Source organism: Solea senegalensis, linkage group LG13 (genome assembly GCF_019176455.1).
Source record: "Solea senegalensis isolate Sse05_10M linkage group LG13, IFAPA_SoseM_1, whole genome shotgun sequence".
In the NCBI taxonomy this organism is placed as follows: Eukaryota; Metazoa; Chordata; class Actinopteri; order Pleuronectiformes; family Soleidae; genus Solea; species Solea senegalensis.
Genome location: NC_058033.1, coordinates 7,549,229 through 7,569,832, shown reverse-complemented (window position 1 = coordinate 7,569,832; position 20,604 = coordinate 7,549,229). Strand labels below are relative to the sequence as shown.

Below are 20,604 nucleotides of genomic sequence, written 5' to 3'. Positions count from 1 at the left end.
TGTGTGTGTGTGTGTGTGTAAAACTTTCTCTCACTCTTATTGTTTTTGTTTTGTTTTTTTCTTTCTTTGTTGAGTTTTTTCCTCTTCTCTCTGTCCCGCCTTCACCATCTGGGTCAAATTCCAGTTCCTCCCTCCAGAGCTGAAGGAGTGTCAGGACATGAAGTCAAACCCGAAGTGAAAGTGCCGCTGCTGCTGCCGCTGCTGCTGTTGCTGCTGCTGATCATTTTTCCCTGGATTCTCTGCTTCATTAGTCAACACAGAGGTAAAAACATCACTGAGCTCTGATGTCATCTGTCACATTCTAAACTCCTTCTTTTGTATTTCTCTGTTTTTGTTCTTAAGATCGGGGGTTTTTGTTCAAACAGGAGTGTTTTATTGTTTCCAGCGTTTTCATGTGAGTTTTATGAAATGTGCCCCACAAATAAAGCTGCCATGACTCATCAGAGCAGCAAATTACACCTGAATTTACACACACACACGCACACACACGCACACACACGCCTGATTTCGCCCCATTTAAATGTTGCAAAACATTTAAATGGACAACTATTTAAACACAACAAATACTTAAAGTTTTAATGAATGATATGCTGCATTATGAAATAATTATTACACACAAAAACTGTGTGTGTGTGTGTGTGTTCTTTCTCACTGCAGCCTTATCTCTCTTGCTCTGTTTTCACAGGCCCACACCAACGTGACTAAAAACCACTGTGTATGTGTGTGTGATCCAGGCTTTGTTCGGCTCCTCTCTCCTCCTCCTCTGTGTGTCACAAATTCAATCATGGGGACCTGTGACCTCAACGTGAACTCTGACCCTGCCAGGTCGCGACCTTGCGCTCGGCGCCAGAGTGTGTTCAGCAGCATCAAGGTTTGTCCCGGCTTAAAAACAACACAACAGCGAATATAGCTGTGTGTGCGTGTGCATGTGTGTGATCACAGACAAGTTAAGCAGGTGTTACCTGTTACTGATGACGTTAACGGCGACTATCACTTAAAGCGAGTCAGGACAGAGTCGGAATAATGTCGCAGTTCCTGGGTTTACGAGATTAGCCTTTGTCCAATTTTGTTGAAGTAAACAGGTTTAACGTCTTTGCGACTTTGGGGCACGGGGAGTTTGAGCGAGTTGACAACCCGGAAATAGACTTAGACTTAGACTTAGACTTCCTTTTATTGTCATTGCACAGAAAACACAGCAGTGAAAACTGACAACAGCCCTACAGCTCGATCAAACTCCCCATTCCCCAAAGTCGCAAAGACGTTAAACCTAAACCGTTTCCTTCAGGATCAATAAAAGTTCCATCTGGTCTCTCTTTCTCTGTCCGTGCAGTTCTTCGTGTTCTGCCACAGTCTGCTGCAGCTCGCTCAGCTGCTGGTGTCAGGCTACATGAAGAGCTCCATCACCACCATCGAGCGGCGCTACGGCCTCTCCAGCCAGAAGTCCGGGCTCCTCGCCGCCTTCAACGAGGTTGGTACAGAAACACTCGCCACACTTTCCTCTGATTTCTGTTCTTGCACCTGTTTCCTTGCATTTCACATGCAATCAGAGTTGACTTTGCACAAACTGGTGTATTTGCTCAACCACGAACATTCAAGTGTGCAATTTAGGAGCATGGTTGCCACGGTAACGGATCAACCCGCCCAAACACTGCCGCAGATGGGGGCGCTCAGTGAATCGCAATTCAGGCGTTTCATGATACAGACATTCTGCAAAACAGGCGTTACAGAATTACCGATATGGAAGTACTGCGATACAGACTTTCCACGTGATACGGAAGTTCCCATGATACAGAGGTTTAGCGATACAGACACTCCCCACAGGTGCCAAGTGTGAACCTCCATGTCACTTCTCTCAGTCGTGATGTTTCCATGACATTCAGGGAAAATAACTAACGTTTGTGTTTGTCGGACAAAAACCAGACTTCTACAATACATGGAAACATTTTAACCAAACTGAAATTCTACTAACTTGAGTTCCTAGGAGTTGGATTACTAACGACAAGTTTACATTCAGTCAGACTCTGACATTCCCCCAAGACCAATCAGGCTCAGTGGAGACCTGAAAACCTGGTCCTAAGGAACTGGTTAAGTTTAGGACTAAGATTTGAATTGTCTTTTTTGTGTGTGTGTGTGTGTGTGTGTGTGTGTGTGTGTGTGTGTGTGTGTGTGTGTGTGTGTGTGTGTGTGTGTGTGTGTGTGTGTGTGTGTGTGTGTGTGTTCAGGTTGGAAACACCATCCTCATCATCTTTGTGAGTTTCTTCGGGAGTCGTGTCCATCGGCCGCGGTGCATCGGGGGCGGAGCTCTGCTGGCCTGCTTTGCCTCGTTACTTATGGCTCTGCCGCACTTCCTGAGTGGACCGTACGAATATACCGCCCACATGAGCTGTGAGGCTACACACACACAGCTACTCCTCAGAAATTAGGTTCTGCCTCATTAGGACCAGGTTTTGGTCTCCATGAGGACCACTGGTCTTGACACGGTCAGTGTTTATGACAGCTCACCTTCTCTCTTGTTTCCCAGCAGCCTCCAGTGATAACACCTCTGACCTTTGCCAATCACAAAGCCTCCTCACCTCTTCGTCCTCCAATCAGAACTGCAGCCAGCAGAAAAGCCCCGCCCAGGAGGGCGTGTACCCTCTGCTTCTGCTGGGTCAGCTGCTGCTGGGAATCGGCACCGTTCCCATCCAGCCCTTCGGCATCTCCTACATCGACGACTTCGCCAGCAAGAGCAACTCGCCTCTCTACCTGGGTAACAGAAAAGAACTGTCCATGTGGACCAGTCAGAATTATATTTGGGTCCCACGTGGTTTTGTCTGGATAGTGGCTGCAAACAATGATTAGTTGTTTGGTCCCTAAAATGTAAGAAAATGTTTATCAGTGTCTACATAAACCTGGGAATGATGACGTTCCCAAATGTCCTTTTATTCCATTTTGATGATTTATTTGTCATATGGAGCAAATTCATGACAGAAAGAGACTTCAATCTTTCTTCTTTGTTTTCAGGAATCCTCTTCGCCATGACCTCCATTGGCCCCGCCTTAGGCTTCATCAGCGGCGCCATGATGCTGCGATTTTACGTCGACTTTGACAAGTTCCCCAGAGGTGAGGAGGAGGCGCACTGAGGGTCCACAGCTGGACTCTCTCACTCTGTACAGTTTCAGATACTGATAGAGAAGAATTCCAGCACACAGCATTCACTGACAGGCCTGAGAGTTTGGTCTTTTATTTTGAGAAGGAAAACGTGACGTTTGCTCTGTCAGTCAACTCTTCTGTCCTCTGTCTTCTGTCCAGACGAGATCCAGCTGGATCCTAAAGACCTGCGCTGGGTGGGAGCGTGGTGGCTTGGCTTCCTCGTGGCCTCCTGCCTCCTCTTCCTCACTGCGCTGCCATACCTCTTCTTCCCCCGGGACATGTACCGCGAGGTGAGGGACAACACTTCCCGCCCTGGTTTACGGTTCCCAGTTCCCGATCACTGTCCGGTTTGCGGTGCGCTATCAGCTCGGCTGACAGAATAAAAGTTCAAACTGGTTTTATTTGGCTCAGTCACAAAGTTAGAGCACGATAAATCAGATAAACTAGCACACACACACACACACACACACACAGTTGTTTTCTTGTGAGGACACATCATAGACATAATGCATTCCATAATCCAGTTAACCATCACAAGTAAACTAAACTTAACCCTAAACCCAGTACAGACAAAATGTCCTGACACACACACACACACACACACACCATCACAACTAAAAACCAGGTTTTTAACTCTGAATGTCCTCACGACTTCAGAAAGACGTAAACAAAGGTACACATACACGCATAGTTAGTTTAATCTTAGAAGGAGCGTTTGTGTGTATGCAGTGCAGGGCAGGGGCAGGCGGAGATAGGAAGTCTAATCCCGTCAAACTCCCACAGTGCTCGACTCGCTCAGTGTTGCTGCTCCCTCCGTCTGTCGTGACACAGATCGAGTCACTTCCTGTGTGCAGCTATGCTTTGTTTTTGTTATTTTTTTAACTTTGAAAAGTGAAAGTTAGATGAATGTTTGGCTTCACTCAGACGTTCCAATGAGTTCATGTGAACTCTGGCATTTTTGTTTGAGCAGAACATGGTTGTTGCACAATCTCCTCCTGACACGACACAGCATTTTGATTTCTCGCCAAAAACAACAGCGTCACGTCGCGTGATGAGAACAGAAGCAGGTTCCTCGGCTCTTCCTGTCACAGTGAACAAACAACAACATGCAGAAAACGCATCACATGATCACATCATCAGCTCCTGAAACCATGTTTGCATTCATTTCTCACAGACGCCGTTAAACTCCACCTCACGCTCATATCAGGCTGTTGTTGCACAACATTCACATTTTATGAGTTCAGATGATTCACTTTGTAGTTTTTTATTTCCCACTGAACCTTAGCCTCAATGAGCAGAGCCTTCATTCACTCATTAATTCACAAAACATCTGTAAACAACTGTCAACATCAACTGTAAATGTCTGTAAACATATGTCAACATATGGAAGCATCCATGCGTGTAAACACACATAATCTCTAAAAAAACTGCAGACTTCCTTCCTTCCTTCCTGCAGCAGATTAAAGCAGATTAACAAAAATGTTAATTGCTTCACTTTTGGTTTCTACACACGTCTAGGACGATGCAGACGATCCTGAGTCCAGACCAGGCGCTCAGACAAAGTCAGAGCCTCTACAGGAAGTCTCCCTCCTTCACTTCCTCAAAAGTAAGAGCCTCTCACTCTTCTCTTTCCTGTCTGATGAAGCCGCAGGTGACGAAAGTTCATCGACACCGAAAACGTATCCCGATGATCTGAACTCTGTACGTATGAATGTGAACTATCTGTGAGCCGCCATGTTGGCAGGCGAAGGATGAGCGTCACTGGTGCTGGATTCAACCTCTCAAACTTTCACCGTCACTTTAAATCCACGGATAAACACAGCAGAGAATCACAAAACCGTTTCCTGATTATGCACAAACAAGAAAATCAGATAACGGATCGTTTTGCCTTTTTCCATGATTGTTGCTCTTCATTGTTTATTCCCCTTTTCCTCAATGAGAACCAGGAAACGTCTCGTTTTCCAGTTTTGATTCTATTTTGTCACTTAAATTTTTGTGACTTCCACATTCCTGAAATGATCAGAATGGGAATGATTTTGTAAAAATTAACAGCAGAAAAAAAAAATCTGTTAGCAGAAAAAAACATTGTGGGCACAAGACCAACCCCACTGAACTTTGGTCAGTGTGTGCAGGATCAGACTCCACTGCCATATTAAGTTTCTTCTGGATCTGATCCAGATTTCGGATTTGGCGTCTGTTTTAATGTAGCATGCTTCAGTCCCTTTGAACAAGTTCAGATCTGTATACATGTTTATGTAAGATGGTCACAGATCCAGAAAGTTCTTCTGGATCCAGGTGCTGGTATGTGAGCTTTAAATGATCAATCCGACTTGACGGTCCCCATCAGTTATCCGTGCTCTCTGTCCACTGACGTCCTCCAGGTTTCCCTCGCATCGCTCTGCGGACGCTGCGCAGTCCCGTCTACCTGCTGGTGGTTTTGGCTCAGGTCAACCTGGCAGCGATGCTCGCCGGCCTCTCCACCTTCATGGCCAAGTTCATCGAGAGACAGTTCAGCCAGACCGTCTCCTTTGCCACCATGATGATTGGTGAGTCCACACATGTGAGCGTCATGTCCACTTGTCTGACAGCAGCTAAAAATTAGATAACTGGAACTCGGGACTGGACCTGTCACCATCTGCAGGACTAGTACCAAGAACTAGTGGCTGTACCTGGAATTATTTGGGTTTCTGCTGCGGGAACTAATACCAGGAACTAGGAACTGTAGCTGGAACCATGTTTATTTCCACTGCAGCAACTAATACCGGGTATTACTTGATATAATTGTTGTATTTCTGTCTCTTCCTCAACTCCCTCTTGTTCTTTCTCTCCCCTTCCTCTCCTCTGTCTCCTCTTTTTCCGTTCACCCCAACCTGTCTAGGCAGATGGCTGCAAATCTCGAGTCTGATTCTGTCAGAGATTTCTTCTTTTGTTAAAAGGAGTTCTGTAGAGTTCTCTCAATAAAAATATTTTAAAGGTGTTTGCCTTACTATGTGCAGTGTCTTGAGATTATGTATGCTGTGATTTGCCGCAACACAAATTAAATTGAATGGAATTGACAAAGTGCCCCTTGTTTGTCTTTCAGGCGGAGTCGGGATCCCGCTGGCGGTCCTCGGCACCGTCCTGGGTGGACTTCTGATGCGAAGGTTGAGTATTTCAGTCAGTGGAGCCAGCAAGTTATGCACCACTGTCATCCTGCTCTGCATGTTCACCGCCACGCCGCTGCACCTCATAGGCTGTTCCACCCAGACAGTCGCCGAGGTCTTTCCTCCCAGGTACCGCGTCGTTGTAACGAGATGCTGTCATTGTAATTTTTTTCTTTCAATAACAAGTGTTTAACGTTTTCTCTTTATGAGATACTTTCACGTCAACGTTTTCTCTTTATGAGATACTTTCACGTTAACGTTTTCTTGTAATGAGATACTTTCACGTTAATGTTTTCTCGTAATAATGAGATACTTTCACTTTAACGTTTTCTCATAATAATGAGATACTTTCACGTTAACATTTTCTCGTAATAATTAGATACTTTCACGGTAACGTTTTCTCGTAATAATGAGATACTTTCACTTTAACGTTTTCTCGTAAAAAAATGAGATACTTTCTAGTTAACATTTTCACATATTAATGAGATACTTTTTAATTAACATTTTCTCGTAATAATTTGATACTCTCTCGTTAACATTTTCTCCTATTAATGGGACACTTTTTAATGAACATATTCTTATATAATGAGATATTTTCTCGTTAACATTTTTCTTGTGATAACAAGATACTATAATAAGAAAAGTATCCTGTTAAATCCACAACCTTTTTGCAAGATACTTTGTGGATATAATAAGATGCTTTTTTCCATTATTACCAGATATTTCTTACCGTTGTTAGTTTTTTTCATTGTATGGGGTGTTTTTCTCATTTCAAGATTTGTTTTTTATTATTTATCCTGATTGTTGGGGGTTTGGGTGGAGAAACTTTCTCCAAGACAAATGTAATAATTCTTACTCACATGGCTAAAATTCCACATTGTATCTACTAATAAACATTTAACTTATTTTTGAAAATGTGTGTTTGTGTGTTTAGCCCTGACACGTTATCGTGCAGTTCTAACTGCCGGTGTCCTCAGGACGCCTTTAATCCGGTCTGTGGTTCTGATCGAGTGGAGTTCAGGTCTCCTTGTCATGCTGGCTGTATCACCATGGAAATGGGCATCAATGGCAAAATCACAGTAGGTCTCATTTTATCGTTTTACTGTGAAATCCAGCGAGCGTTGTTTACACTTGTTCCAAAGACTGTAGTTGACTCTCAGTGACAGATTTTACCACAAATATTGGCATATTATTTGTGGTAACACAAGGGTGGCATTTTGAGATCTTTCTGCTCTGTGACCGGTTTTCCTAAAATTACAAACACAAAACTTTAGTGAATTCTCCTAAACTCAATCCCTACATTCCTTTGTGTTTCACAGAACATTTTTGAGAAAACTGTGAGTGCAGCAGCTGCTACTTTAGTGACTTTTGGATTTCGTCACTCTCTGTGGAAATTGACAAAGTTTACCCTCAGGGATTAATGAAATATTTCTGGTTCTGAAGTCGTCTGAGGGAAAACAGACAGCTATGAAATCCTCTGAGGAGACAGTGACCAGTAGTCATGCAAAGAGGTTCACCACCTCACCCCCTTATGTCCGATCATATTTTTTTCTTGTGCTGGCTTGTATTGTATAATGTATGATCAGCTGTGGCGCCATCTAAAGGACCGAATGAAGAAGATGAATTTTATGTTGATTTCATAACTGTGCTAACAAAGTGTAAGCTAATGTACAGGAAAAGGTTGTGTTGATTCGTCTCCTGTAGAGGGCGACACCTGAGTTCTCTGTGTGTCTTTGTTCCTGCAGAACTACACTGAGTGTCAGTGCATCGGTGGTCTCGGCTACGCCTCACCTGGAACCTGCGGCAGTGGCTGTGCTCACCTGCTCCTCCCCTTCATGGTTCTTCTGGGTATCACCTGCTTCATCGCCTCCTTTTCGCAGACGCCATCATACATGATGATACTCAGGTGTGAAGACATTAGATATGACACAGATCATTCACTCACTGGTATCAGTTTTCCTCATTTTCGCTCAGGTTAATGAATATTGGAGCGTAGTGACGCAGTCGGATCATCATCACTGTGATGTTTGTGTCCCTGCTGCAGGACTGTGTCCACAGAGGACAAGTCTTTTGCTGTGGGAGTTCAGTACATGCTGTTCAGAGTGCTTGGTGAGTCCGTTTATCCTCCTGCTCTCCAGTAGATGTAGACCATATATTTTTCTTTTAAAATGTAGTGATTTCTTGACCTCCTGTCCATGTGTCCTCGTCCCCTGACTCGGTGCAGCGTTTATGCCGTGCCCGGTGTTGTACGGCACCGTCATCGACACCACCTGCCTGGCATGGGGCAAAAAGTGCGGCAAGCAAACTTCCTGTCTCTACTTCAACCTGGACAGTTTCAGACACAGGTGAGTCCCACTTCACCTTTGACACTGTTGGCCCTGAGATTATTTTTTTTTGCAAGGTCAGATTTCTAAAAAAAACCTGACTAATTTGTTCCTTGTGGCAGAAAATGTCACCTTCGCAAAAACTGCTGTAAAAATAATATACATTCATATTTTTTAAAAGTACTTCAGCCTGAAATATACATGTCAAATATTAATAATATTTTCGAGATGTTTGCACAACTCCCCTAAAGGAAGAAAGCTGAAATGTGAAAACTTCAGAACTACTCATTCAAGTGACACTAACGACCAGGGAGTCCAACTCGCTGTATTTTAGCCCTGCCTTCTCCTGGTTACACTCACACAGTGTCAGCATATACAGGACCCCTGTCATGACCCCTGAACCTTGACCTTTGTTTCATTCCCAGTGCTTTGATTTATATGGAGTTTTTTTTCATATTGTTTGGACTTTCATTTTCCTACTGGTCAGAGTTTTGTTGTTGTCCTGGAGTGACTGGTGTCCTGTTTTGTGTATTTTGTGGACTTCCTGTTTTACTTTGTATCCGTGCTTGTGTCCGGTCTCTGTCTGACTTCACTTCCTGCAGTTTCTTGTTGATTACCTTCACCTGTGTATCATTTACAGCTGTTTGTTGTCGTTTCATTTCCTGTCACACTGTCCTGTGACAGTGTCTTATTTTCTCCTTGGGATTTTTGGATCTTTGTAAGTTTGTTTTGACTTTTTTGACTTAGAACTAGAACTTTTATCTGCACTTAGCTGTGAGATGCTGTGATGCACTGGGGTCCAGAATTGCAAGTGGAAGTGTATGTAAGAATATCAACACTAATTGGCTGCATCATGCACATTTTTCAACCAAATTCAACTTAACTTGAGTATTTGTAGTAGACTAAACTAATTCTTCAACAGGCAGAAATGAATCACAAGTACAGTCCTCTGGTTAGCACTGATGTCTCACAGCAAGAGGATTTGGGGTTCAAGCTTTGGTCTGTTCTTGGTTGAGGTTCGGGTAACCCTGCTGGTCTTTGCTGGTTTATGCCGGTCTATTGTTTGTCTTGAAAGTCCTGGGTTTATTGGGGTGTTTAAGTCGGACTTGTGTTTGTGTGCAGGTTTCTGGGTCTGCAGGTGGTCTTCCTGTGCGGTGCACTGCTCTGTTTCCTGCTCACTGTTGTGGTCCTGCGGCGGAGAGCCAGACATCAGGAACTGGAGCTGAATGGGAAAGGAGGGTACGAGCTGGCGATTGAGCAGAAAACTACGGAGGAAGCTGCGTTGAAGGACGACGGCGACCGGAAACACATCAAGACCTGAAAACCGCCACAAACCAGAGGATGTGAGGATGGATGAACGAAAGGAAGCGGGAGTGACCACATCGTCAGTGAATGAACGGGATCGACGGTTCCTCCCAACGTTTAAATGTCAACAAAAACGTAAATACATGCACAGCCTAATTTCTGGTCATGTTTTTCTCCTGTGATGTATATAAGCTAATCCATATCTGTGATGTACAAAAGATAATCCATATATGAACAGTATGTACTGTATATAGCTGCAGATGTGTTGGTTTTTATACAGTAATAACTTTAAACACACGCTGCAGTGAAGTGAACAGGAAAACTGCAGGGCACTAGACCTTTGCGGCCATTTTGTTAGCCGTGTTAGCAACATATAGCTGCAGGACTGACGAGTGCAGCTGATCCATCCTTTATGAAGATGGAAGTTCCGTCAGTGGTTTGGGTTAGTGCGATCGGTTGTGTGAATTTGCCAGCCACAGTAAAAAAAAGCCTTTATTGAGAAAAAACAATGGAGAAACGTACAAATACGCCAAATTTAGGACATTAATCCAAAGTTTTAATCGCTGTTTCATGGATGAAATGTGAATATGTGATTTTGCCAGTAATAAAATCAACTTCATTATTTGTCAAACGACCCAGGAAGTCCATTTAAACTAAGATTCAGGTTTTAGACATAGATCGGAAGACTGGTGCTGTGTTTACACCGAACGCAGTTTGTCGCGCTGGTTGCGACAATGGACTTTAAATGGACTTTCACTGGGTCGTTTGTTCCTTTCTCTATTATTCCTTCATTATTATCTTTCTGAAGGGAAAATTCCACAATGAAAAAAAGAATCAATCATATTTTACTGATTATTCCACGTATTTGTCGCTTCACTGGGAATCATGTTATCAAGATAACATGACCTGTGTTTGTTTTTTATATTATCTGAAGACTGGAGTGGATACTGAGTCTGTATATTATGCTGGAAACGCCTGAATCATCAAGCTATTTGTATTTTATAAAAAAAATGTTTTTTTAAGTTTTATATGAATGACTTACTCTAGTTCTCTTGCTTCCTGCAGCACAAACAAACACTAAATTAATTTTTCAGTTTTTACGTTACTGAACATTTCCCTCGAGCAAAAACATTGAATATCTTTAATATTTTGTGATTAATTCTCTTTGGGACTTGGAGGCTTGAGAAGACGCATCAAGAGGAAGTGTCTGTCAGTCAAACTCAAGCCAATAACTAAAAACAATCATAAAACCACAACGGTCAACAAAAAGATGATTCTCCAGTTCTGGTTCTCCTCAATTGTACGTTTAAGAATGATAATAATAATAATAATAATAAAAACACAGTTTTGTTTAAAATAAAAATGTCTCACACTTTCTGTCTCAACTGTTAATTCAACAGCTCCAATATTTTCAACTCATTTCAATTTGTAATTTGTCTTCCTGCTGTGAAAAAAAGAGAGACGGCTACTTTTACTGTGCACATAATACTTAACTCAAACCTTAGCCCTTAACTCTTAAGTGTAAGCTTTAATTCAAAATCATGGCGAATTGTCATTTCGGGTTTCTGCCACTTTCACGATGTCACAAAAGTAACATCACGTAGTTTGTGTTTGATTTGTGAGCGAGACGTGTGAACGCGACGAAACCTCAGTGAACTTTTCCTCACTAGTCCAGACGTGATTTCTTCATCTGACACCACGGTTCCTCTTTCCTGAAGCACAACCTTGAAGTTGCATGTTTTCGATAGATTGTTGATAGATAGATAGATATCTTAGTTAGTTAGATAGATAGATGGATAGATGGATATCATAGATAGATAGATGGATAACTTAGATAGATAGATGGATATCATAGATAGATAGATGGATAACTTAGATAGATAGATGGATAGATGGATATCATAGATAGATGGATATCTTAGATAGATAGATATCTTAGATAGATAGATAGATAGATGGATATCATAGATAAATAGATAGATGGATTTCATAGATAGATAGATAGATAGATGGATAGATAAATAGATAGATAACTTAGATAGATAGATGGATATCATAGATAGATAGATGGATAGACTGATGACCCATCAGTTTAATGTTAAACTGATGGGTCATCAGTTCACCTCATGTTCATAAGTGTGTGGCTCATCTGCTCTGGAGGTTTATTGGTGTCGGTGAGAGAGACTATAGTGAAAGCTGCTGCTGTCTGGACTCGTCTGTGGGTGAAGAGCATCACAGGAATGTTTCATCACAGATTCTGACTTCAGATTTAAAAAAAAAAAAAAAATTGTGTGCCAAGAAAAATAAACCTATGTGGGAACAACAGACATTTGAGGAAAATACTAAAAGTGTCTCAGAGAGGTTTTTAGCCTTGTTCCCAGTGTGAAAGTTCATGCATGTGTTTGTCATATTTTGTTTTCTTCAACGGCCTGCCTGCCTCCCCCCGACCTCTGACCTCAGCAGGTTTCCTGTCAGCCGGTTTTCGCCACTGCTCGTGTCTTTGTCTGTTTCCTCTTTAGCCTCTGTGGGAGAGCGGTGTGTAGAAACACAGCCGACACTTGTGAGGAAAACAACTTTACGAAGGGAGATTTTAAAGTGTTTGGAGTCACAAAAACCTTCACGTTATAAGACATGTAAGGAAGTTCATATTATTTTAAAAGCACCAAACCATATTTGTGAATGTGGTTAACGTGGCACTCCTAAAAAAAAAGCACGTCCAGGCTCAAATTGATGCTGAATTAATTTATTTCCTGCTTCGTATTGTGTATGTTACACTCTGTTTTATCACTGATGATTTGATGAGTCTGTCCCTGCTTACTAAGTGTGTGCTGCCCTCTGGTGGAGTTTGTAGGACGTGCAGGAAATGGAGCAGCATTAAAAATCAAAGGTTAAAACTTGGGGCAGGAAAAAAAACTGGGAGTTGCACTGCAAAAGCAGCCTTCGTTGGAATAAGCAAAATATCTTTAATTGATTTTGCTCAGTTTAAGAAAATGGCTCTGCCGTAAATATACTTCCACTTTGTGTCTTAAAACGAGAAAAAATCTGGCTAAAATACCAGAAACATTTTACAAAGGAATTCTGTCACGTGAGAAATGTTTAAGTTAAAATGAGTGAGTTAATTTAAGAGTGTAATCGGTCCAACCTGTGAAAGTGAATTTTACATCTTTCATTCGGGATTTCATTCGAAAGTATAGCAGATGTGATGCTGTTTCTTCTGCCTCCTGCTGGACGGTTTTATGTCACCACACAAGATTTCACACATCAGTTGTTAAATGTTTTGAAAACCTTTCCATGAGCTCAGCTCACTTTCTAAATGTTGAGTGGAAGAAATATGAAGCTGGTTATGGGAATAAGAAAAAACAATCTGAAACACTTTTGTTTATTCATAATTATTATTACTTATTCTTGTGGAATTTATGCAAAAAGATCATCCACTTAAACTAAGACCTTTTTTCTTTTCTTTCAAACAATGTGACGGGTCACCAAAATCAGATGTTTTCCGATAAAAGTAGAATTTCTTGTGACATACTTTTACTCCTTCCCAGCAGTTTTTTTGGGGGAATTTCCCCATTGTGTATCATATCACTTTAATTCAGCTCTTTCTACTACTCTGGAACTGTGTGTTGTTTTAGAGAATCTTAGAAGTTTTTTCCAGTAAGTAGAAACACTAGAGATGTGTTTCTTCTTGGAGACTGTCCTCCCCTTTGTCCTCTGTCAGATCACTTTCTGCTGGAAGTGTTTCAGGAATTTCTGAGTGTGCAAAATCAAACCCACATGTGTGCCGCGCACACCAACACTCCCACAGAAAAACATGCGTCTTTCTCTAGTTGTAGGAACATTTGTAGAAGAAATGTCTTCCCCTAAAATGTCTGCGTTAAACTCTAAACCTGATCACACCAAAATGCTAACCACAAAAAGTCTTAAATTATTCAAAGTGTCCTCACTTTGTGGTCCATAACTCTCAGTCCCCACAAGTCCATCAATGTTGTCTTCAAGTAATTTGTACAGTAAAGTTTACTTCTGTATTTAAATGTAATATTTAAATGTGTTTTCATTTCAACATACAGTTTATACACGTGTCCCCGGTGGTGGCTGTGTGGCCAGGTCCCCACAACATGACCAATAACTGAAAATATTCCAATTCTTCAGATAAATAATCTGAATTTTACACTTGACTTTAATCCCTGAGCAAAGTGTGACTCGTTCAGGTGACTCTGAGGCGACATGTGCTCATTCTCAGCTCAGAGAGAAAAGGTTGAAAACACATGGACGTGGACTTGGAGAACTGTCAGGACATTGTTCCAAACTCTGTCTGGAGAGAGTTTTGGGGAATGTGGGTGGAGACTAAACGAGCAGCTGCTCCATGGATTAACTTCTGTCTGACACGTTTCACAAACCAGAGCCTGAGCTTTTTGTTCACACAATCTGTGTTTGGTATTTACACACTTTCATTATATCATTGTCATTAAAATTGGTTTAATGACATGACTTAATTGTACAGCTCCCCCTGCTGGACATGACCTGCACAGAATCCCTGCCTCGATAAAAAGCTTATTGGCCATAACACCACAATTGTTGTGACCAAATATAATTGTGATCATTGATAGTTTGGTGATTTCAAGAATGTGCTTTGAACTCTTAAGATCATTTTTTAGAGTGAATGTTGTGATACAAATATTTTTTGGAAAAAGACTAGATGTAGACAATATTGACACGTCACCCACAAAAACGTAATAGAAACAGAGCGAATTAGGGTAAAAAAAAAAAGACACAAAATAGCGATACAAAAAAGCCACAATTCTAAGATCAAAGTCAGAATTCTGACTTCTGAATTGAGAATAAAGTCCAAATTTTGAGAAAGAAAACCTCACAATTGTGACGTTTTGTCAGAATTGAGTTTAATCTCTGACTAATCTCATATTTGTTTTGTTGGATTCTGACTAATCTCTGATGTTTTTGTCAATGTCTGACTTTAATCTCAATACATTTTTTGTCAAAATCAGAATTCTGACTTTAAAATCAATAATTTTTTGTTGAAAATTAGAATTCTGACTTTAATCTCAATCATTGTTTGTCAGAATTTTGACTTCAATCTCAAGATTTTTTTGTCTTCTGACTTTGATATCACAAATAGAGTTCTGAATTCTCTCTTCATTTATTTATTTTTTATCTAATCCTCTTCCATACTTTTCTTTTATCAAGATGTGCAACAAAAATGTACGTCATCCAAACTCACTTTACCAATAAATAGAGCATGTATGCATTTGTCCACCTTGTGTCCCTTCACACTCTGGGTATGAATGTCACACCGGTACGTTGGTTCGTGTTGTTTCGAGTGTTCGGGCCGCAGAGACGGGACGAGGTGCGACAACGAGAAACCAAAGAGAAACCATGCAACAAAAACGAGGCGCGTATTCTTTTCACTTTCATGTTTATTACTTTTGAACACAATTATTTAAACATATTTGATGTGTTCTGAAAACCCCAGTGTGTTTGAGTTGTAACATGATCTGACAACGTGTTTCAACGTGAAAAGTAAAGAAATCATGTCAAATCAAATCAAAGTCAAACATCACTAAATACCTGCGATCCGCCTCCTAGGACCCGCTAAAAGAGACTGTGTGTGTGTGTGTGAGTATTTATTAGCTCTTTTGGACTTTTCTCGGTTATAAACACTGACCTTGCCAGGACCAGTAGTCCTCATGGAGACCAAAACCTGGTCCTAATGAGGCAGAACCTCATTTCTGAGGAACTGGTTAAACGTTGAGTTTGAGATTTGAATTGTGGTTAAGGTTAGGGTTAGTCATTAACTGGTTATGGTTAATAGTGTGGAAGCAAACTGCATTCACCGAGAAAGAGGTTTTTTTTACGAATTTTTTTTCCATGTCTGTCTTTACAGAAAAAAATTTCCGGGTCTGTTTTTACAAGAGATTTTTTTCCGGGGGTTGTTTTTGTGAGATTTGAACACTGGGATCTGCTGGAGACTGCAATGTTTCATCAAAATCATTTGAGTAACTACGGCATGCTTCATGGAAATAAAATAATGTATTTGAAATTCAGATGGGCTGGTGGCGGCGTGACACAGGAAACAATCAGGATTGTTAAAAAGGAGGGCTATTCTGATTAGATCTTGTGATGTGACATCGTGCAAAATCGATAATATTTGATATTTTATGATACGATTATTCAAGCGAATGCAAATTTTGCATCTTGATGCTACAGCAAAGGTAGTGGGTTACCTGTGTTGATTGAGTGTGTGTGTGTGTGTGTTATATCCTCAGGTCCTTGGGGTTCACCACTCTGCCGATGAAGAGCAGCGCCCCCGACGTGTCATCACGGATCAGGTAGAGGAACGGACGGTCAACCCGGTACGTCAGGTGACTGGGTGTCAAGGTGGCGCTGGGGTAAACGTTGCCCTCGGGTGCTGTCTCCATGACAACCTTGTGATTGACACTGGAGAGCTTGGTGGGCTGATCCGTGATTTTCTCCAGTGCCGGGTTTTCGAGCCATTCAGAGAGACCTACAGGGGGAAGAGAAGGAGGAAGTAAATAAGTCAAAGAACTCTGAACTGAAGAGGAGGAGGAAGAAGAAGGAGGAGGATGGAAATAAGGAAAAGTATCTTGGGGTTTCACGATCTCGATTTTAAATCAAATATTGATCTGAACCTCTAAAACCACGGGTGGAATCAAGGATTTAACCACGCCCAACCATGTTGTGGTTGTTGCCATTGCAGCACAACTACACGTTAGCTCCTCCCACTAACCTGAAGCTGCTGCCACCTCATAGTTACCATGGTAACTGTTGATTTGGGGGTGACTTCAGGTCAGTGGGAAGTGTCACAGTCGTGGTATCTTAGAAAACTTCATTGGTCATTGGTGACCGACATCTTTATCATCAGTGTCCCATTTCTTTAAGAACCTCTCTATCAGCTGTCACACCCGGACCTGGACCTGAGCTTGTGGACTCACCCAGGTCGGTGAGCAGGGCTTGCAGGTCCGTGGCATAGCTGAACCTCAGCGTGGGCAGAGTGAGGGTCACCTGCGCAGGGAGGAGTGTCATGGAGAGGTCCTGGACAAACTCGGCAGACAGACTTTCCTCCAGCAGCGTCGTGTTGGACGTCACGTCGTCTGGAAGGAAGACGAACATGCTGACTTCATCCTGCATCTGGATCTGAGCGATCTGGTGGAAGGAGGCACAGAGATGTCAGTCAGAGGACACGTGAAAAACCAAGGTCTCCCCCGAAACAGGAGACACTCACAGTGCAGCTCAGGTCAGAGTCCACTCCCATCTTCACAGGGTAGTTATCCTGCTGCATCATGGGAACAAGGACAGGTGTCCCGCCGTCCACCTGGAAGTTCTCCATCATCCCGCTGTTACTGAAGCGAGTCGCCCACTTCCCTGTTTACACACAAGAAAAACGGATTCATCAATCAAAAGAGGACTGCGTGTTCAGCTTTATTTTATTTTTTATTTTTTTAAATCAGGCACCTTTAAAGTGGGCAGCGCTCACAATGTTCACATTAGAGGTTCGTGGGAAAGCTTTGGTCATGAAGCGCTGCACCTTCCCTCCCGTCTCCTGAAACACCCAGTCGTTGATGTCCTTCACATCTTTGAATAATGCTTGTACAACTTTAGGACGAACGCCGTACTGCTGCTCCACAAGCTCAAAGAACTCCTGCTTCACACGGAGACCTGCAAACGCACACATGGTTTTGTCCTGGTTTAGTCCTATATTATCCAGTGTTTTAGTCCTGGGTTAGTTTTATATTCTAAAGATTCTTGAGACACAGTTCTCAGGAGCGGCTCGTGAACTCACGTCGTGTCAGGTAGAGCCGCGCGGCGATGCTCAGGCCTTTCCCCGTGGTCTTGACAGAGGCGAGCAGGTCTTTCAGGGTGGTGTGGAGCTGAGGGTCCTGCAGCGTGTGATACCTCAGAGCCCTGAACAGCTGACGCTCAGCGACCACTGAGCCTCCTGTGGACATGAGACGCCATTTGTGAGGTTTTCATGGACGCAATTTCCTTTCCGTCGTCCAGATCTACGATGCAGTACTTGCGCCAAACGGAAGAAATTTTTTTAATCTTTTGAGAATAAAGTCGTAATACTATGACTTCTTAATATTGGGACTTTTTTCTCACATTGCGACTTTTTTGTATAGTACGACTTTTTTTCTCATATTACGACATATATTTTGAATATTACTACTTTTTTATCATAATATTAAGACTCTTTCCTCGTTATATTAAGACTTTATTCTCATAATATTAAGACTTTACGAGAAATAAGTCACAATATTTTATTTTTGAAAGATGTTTTCTGTTCAGTTTGGCTGTAATACTCCGTCATACTCGTCAGTGTTGTGACGTCTAACATGTGAAAATGAGCGTTATGACATTATGCTACATTATTAGTGTCACCTTCACATGCAAGACAAAGACTATTACGTTAAAAGTCTTTAGTTGGTGGTGTGTATGTGTCCTCACCCATGGACAGCTGCGTCAGTGCCGCCGACACACTGATGGGAGCCAAGAAGATGTTGGTGGCGGCTTCGCGGCTCGCCAGAGCACGAAACAGGTTGTAGCCAAAGTCTGAGGTGGCGGCACCCATTTTAGTCGTCGGTGTGGTGAAGAGCTCCACATGTTCCTCATCTCCTACGGTCTCCTCCCCCTCAGTGTCCACCTAAAACACAGGAAGGATGCACAGCAACAGAAAATGCTAACGCTTTCAGTTTATTAAAAGGGACAGTTTGGGTTTTTTTATATGTGGTTGTACGGGGGACTGACAGTGTGCTGTGAGCGCCCCCCTGTGCAGAGAGCCAGTCAGTTTAAGTCTATGATATCATGTTCACGTCTTTATCTCACTGTCAGACACACTTTTCCAACAGGAAACCGAAGTTTGTAAACCACTCAATCTCCCACACCAAACCCCATAGAGAAAATCAGTGATTTTAACATCGCAGCACACAGGAGTTGTTGATCCACTGCTGCCTCCATCACAAGTTCAAATGTCTTACTTAGTAAAATTCGGCTTTTGAAACCTTTATTCAGATTTACCTCATGACACAATGTGACCACACGAGGCAGCAGTAGACCAGCAGCTCCTATGTGCCCGCCAGCTAAAATCACTGATTTTCTCTATAGGGTTTGGTTTGGGAGAGTGAGTGGTTTACAAACTTCAGTTTCCTGTTGGAAAAGTCTGTCTAACAGTGAGATCCATTACGATATTGTAGACCTGGTCTGGTGTAGATTTTATTCAGTGTGTCTGATGTTGGTACCTGAGCCTGACAGAAGCTCAGGACGACTCCAAACACCAGCAGAAAAGTTGTTCCCTTCATCCTGTAAAAAACAAACATTCAGTCTGAATGAGTCCTGCAGAGTCCTACATAATCCCGCAGAGTCCAATAAGAGTACAATAGAGTCCCAAAGAACCCTGCAGAGTCCAGTAGTCCCACACAGGCCTGCAATGTCCAAGTACATAGTCCTACATAGTTCTGCAGAGTCCTGTAACATAATCCTACTTTTACAGCAGTGATACTAAAACAGTGTTAAATGTTGCACAAACTCCTCTTATCACATTTTTGAAGTGAACTGGGTCTCAGTGCTTTAAACAGTTTGTGAAACTCTGCTGAAGTTTCCACCGAGTCGTGCAGATGAAATGCTGACTCTGATAAAGACAGGAATGTTTCTCACTGGCTGTTCGTCAAAAACCAGAGAGGAAGAGTCAAACAAACTTCCGCCATAATGTTCGCAAACTGTGAAAAGTTTGCAGACACAGTGAAAGTTCGCAGACTGACAGTGAAAAATCACAGACTGACAGTGAAAGTTTGCAGACACAGTGAAAGTTCGCAGACTGACAGTGAAAATCACAGACAGAGTTCACAGACAGACAGACAGACTGTTATATAAACGTCTGCAGCTGTGACATTATGAGACTTAACACACAAACGCAGCAGTTTTTATCAGTAACTATGAAAGTGAATTGATCACATCCGTGGAACACTAATGCTGATTTAAAGTGAAGATCAGCTGATCTTCACCCGCAGCTTCAACTCAACTCTCACTTTATTAACGAGCGAAATTTACAAACTCATCCTCAAAATATCAACACTCACCTCAGTCTGAGTCTGCTGCTGCAGCGTCCACGTCCTCGCGCTCGCTTTCTCTCTCTCTCGCGCGCGCACACGCGCTCTCACTCGCTGTCGCTCCGCCTGCCGCGGTGCGCGAGCGCGGAGGCGCGCATCATGTCTGGCACCAGCGACGTGACAGAGAGGAACTTTTATTTTTTTTTAAATGAAAATAAAAATTTATTATTTAAACGAGGAAAATATGTCTGTCTGGATCTTCTCTGCTCTGAGCTCTAATTATATAACAATATAGCTCTATTTAACTTATATAACTATCTATAATTATATAACTCTAAAACAATATACCTCTATATAACTCCTATAACTCTATATACCTCTGAATATTCCTCAGTATGTGCATGAAGCTTAAACTGAGCTGGGGAAAGGACAGACTGCAGGACAAATGCTGCAGGATTCAGAAGAGTGAAAGTATGCAGGAGCCCCTGAAGCTCCGCCTCCTCCTCAGTTTAGACAAACTGAGGTTAATTGATCATCTCAGCACTTTGACCCCACATGTCAACATTCAGGCTGATGTAACATTAAACCTTTGACTGAGTGATGTTTAAAAAACAAAAGGTT

At 42.2% G+C, this 20,604-nt stretch overlaps 2 protein-coding genes across 4 annotated transcripts; one reads left to right on the top strand and one right to left on the bottom strand.

Moving 5' to 3' along the window:
• Window positions 1-62: 62 nt before the first annotated feature.
• slco2b1 (solute carrier organic anion transporter family, member 2B1) lies at window positions 63-10,060 on the top strand. 3 transcript variants are annotated; one of them, XM_044041634.1, is made up of 15 exons: window positions 63-262; window positions 735-871; window positions 1,331-1,468; window positions 2,223-2,385; window positions 2,522-2,749; window positions 3,004-3,102; window positions 3,292-3,422; window positions 4,651-4,738; window positions 5,514-5,678; window positions 6,215-6,404; window positions 7,210-7,354; window positions 8,021-8,181; window positions 8,320-8,384; window positions 8,500-8,620; window positions 9,722-10,060. In XM_044041634.1, the coding sequence occupies exons 2-15, from the start codon at window positions 785-787 to the stop codon at window positions 9,918-9,920; spliced, it is 1,980 nt and encodes a 659-aa protein (XP_043897569.1). In that variant the 5' UTR covers window positions 63-262; window positions 735-784; the 3' UTR covers window positions 9,921-10,060. The 3 variants fall into 3 exon arrangements, with proteins under 3 accessions (XP_043897569.1, XP_043897570.1, XP_043897568.1); XM_044041635.1 differs by having other exon boundaries at window positions 78-262; window positions 686-871; window positions 2,525-2,749; XM_044041633.1 differs by having other exon boundaries at window positions 78-262; window positions 686-871.
• A 5,258-nt stretch (window positions 10,061-15,318) lies between these two features.
• serpinf1 (serpin peptidase inhibitor, clade F (alpha-2 antiplasmin, pigment epithelium derived factor), member 1) lies at window positions 15,319-20,061 on the bottom strand. The gene is made up of 8 exons (XM_044041639.1): window positions 20,014-20,061; window positions 19,177-19,237; window positions 18,386-18,581; window positions 17,721-17,876; window positions 17,393-17,596; window positions 17,163-17,302; window positions 16,873-17,083; window positions 15,319-16,424 (listed from the first exon to the last, which is right to left on the bottom strand). The coding sequence occupies exons 2-8, from the start codon at window positions 19,234-19,236 to the stop codon at window positions 16,174-16,176; spliced, it is 1,218 nt and encodes a 405-aa protein (XP_043897574.1). The 5' UTR covers window position 19,237; window positions 20,014-20,061; the 3' UTR covers window positions 15,319-16,173.
• Window positions 20,062-20,604: the final 543 nt, after the last annotated feature.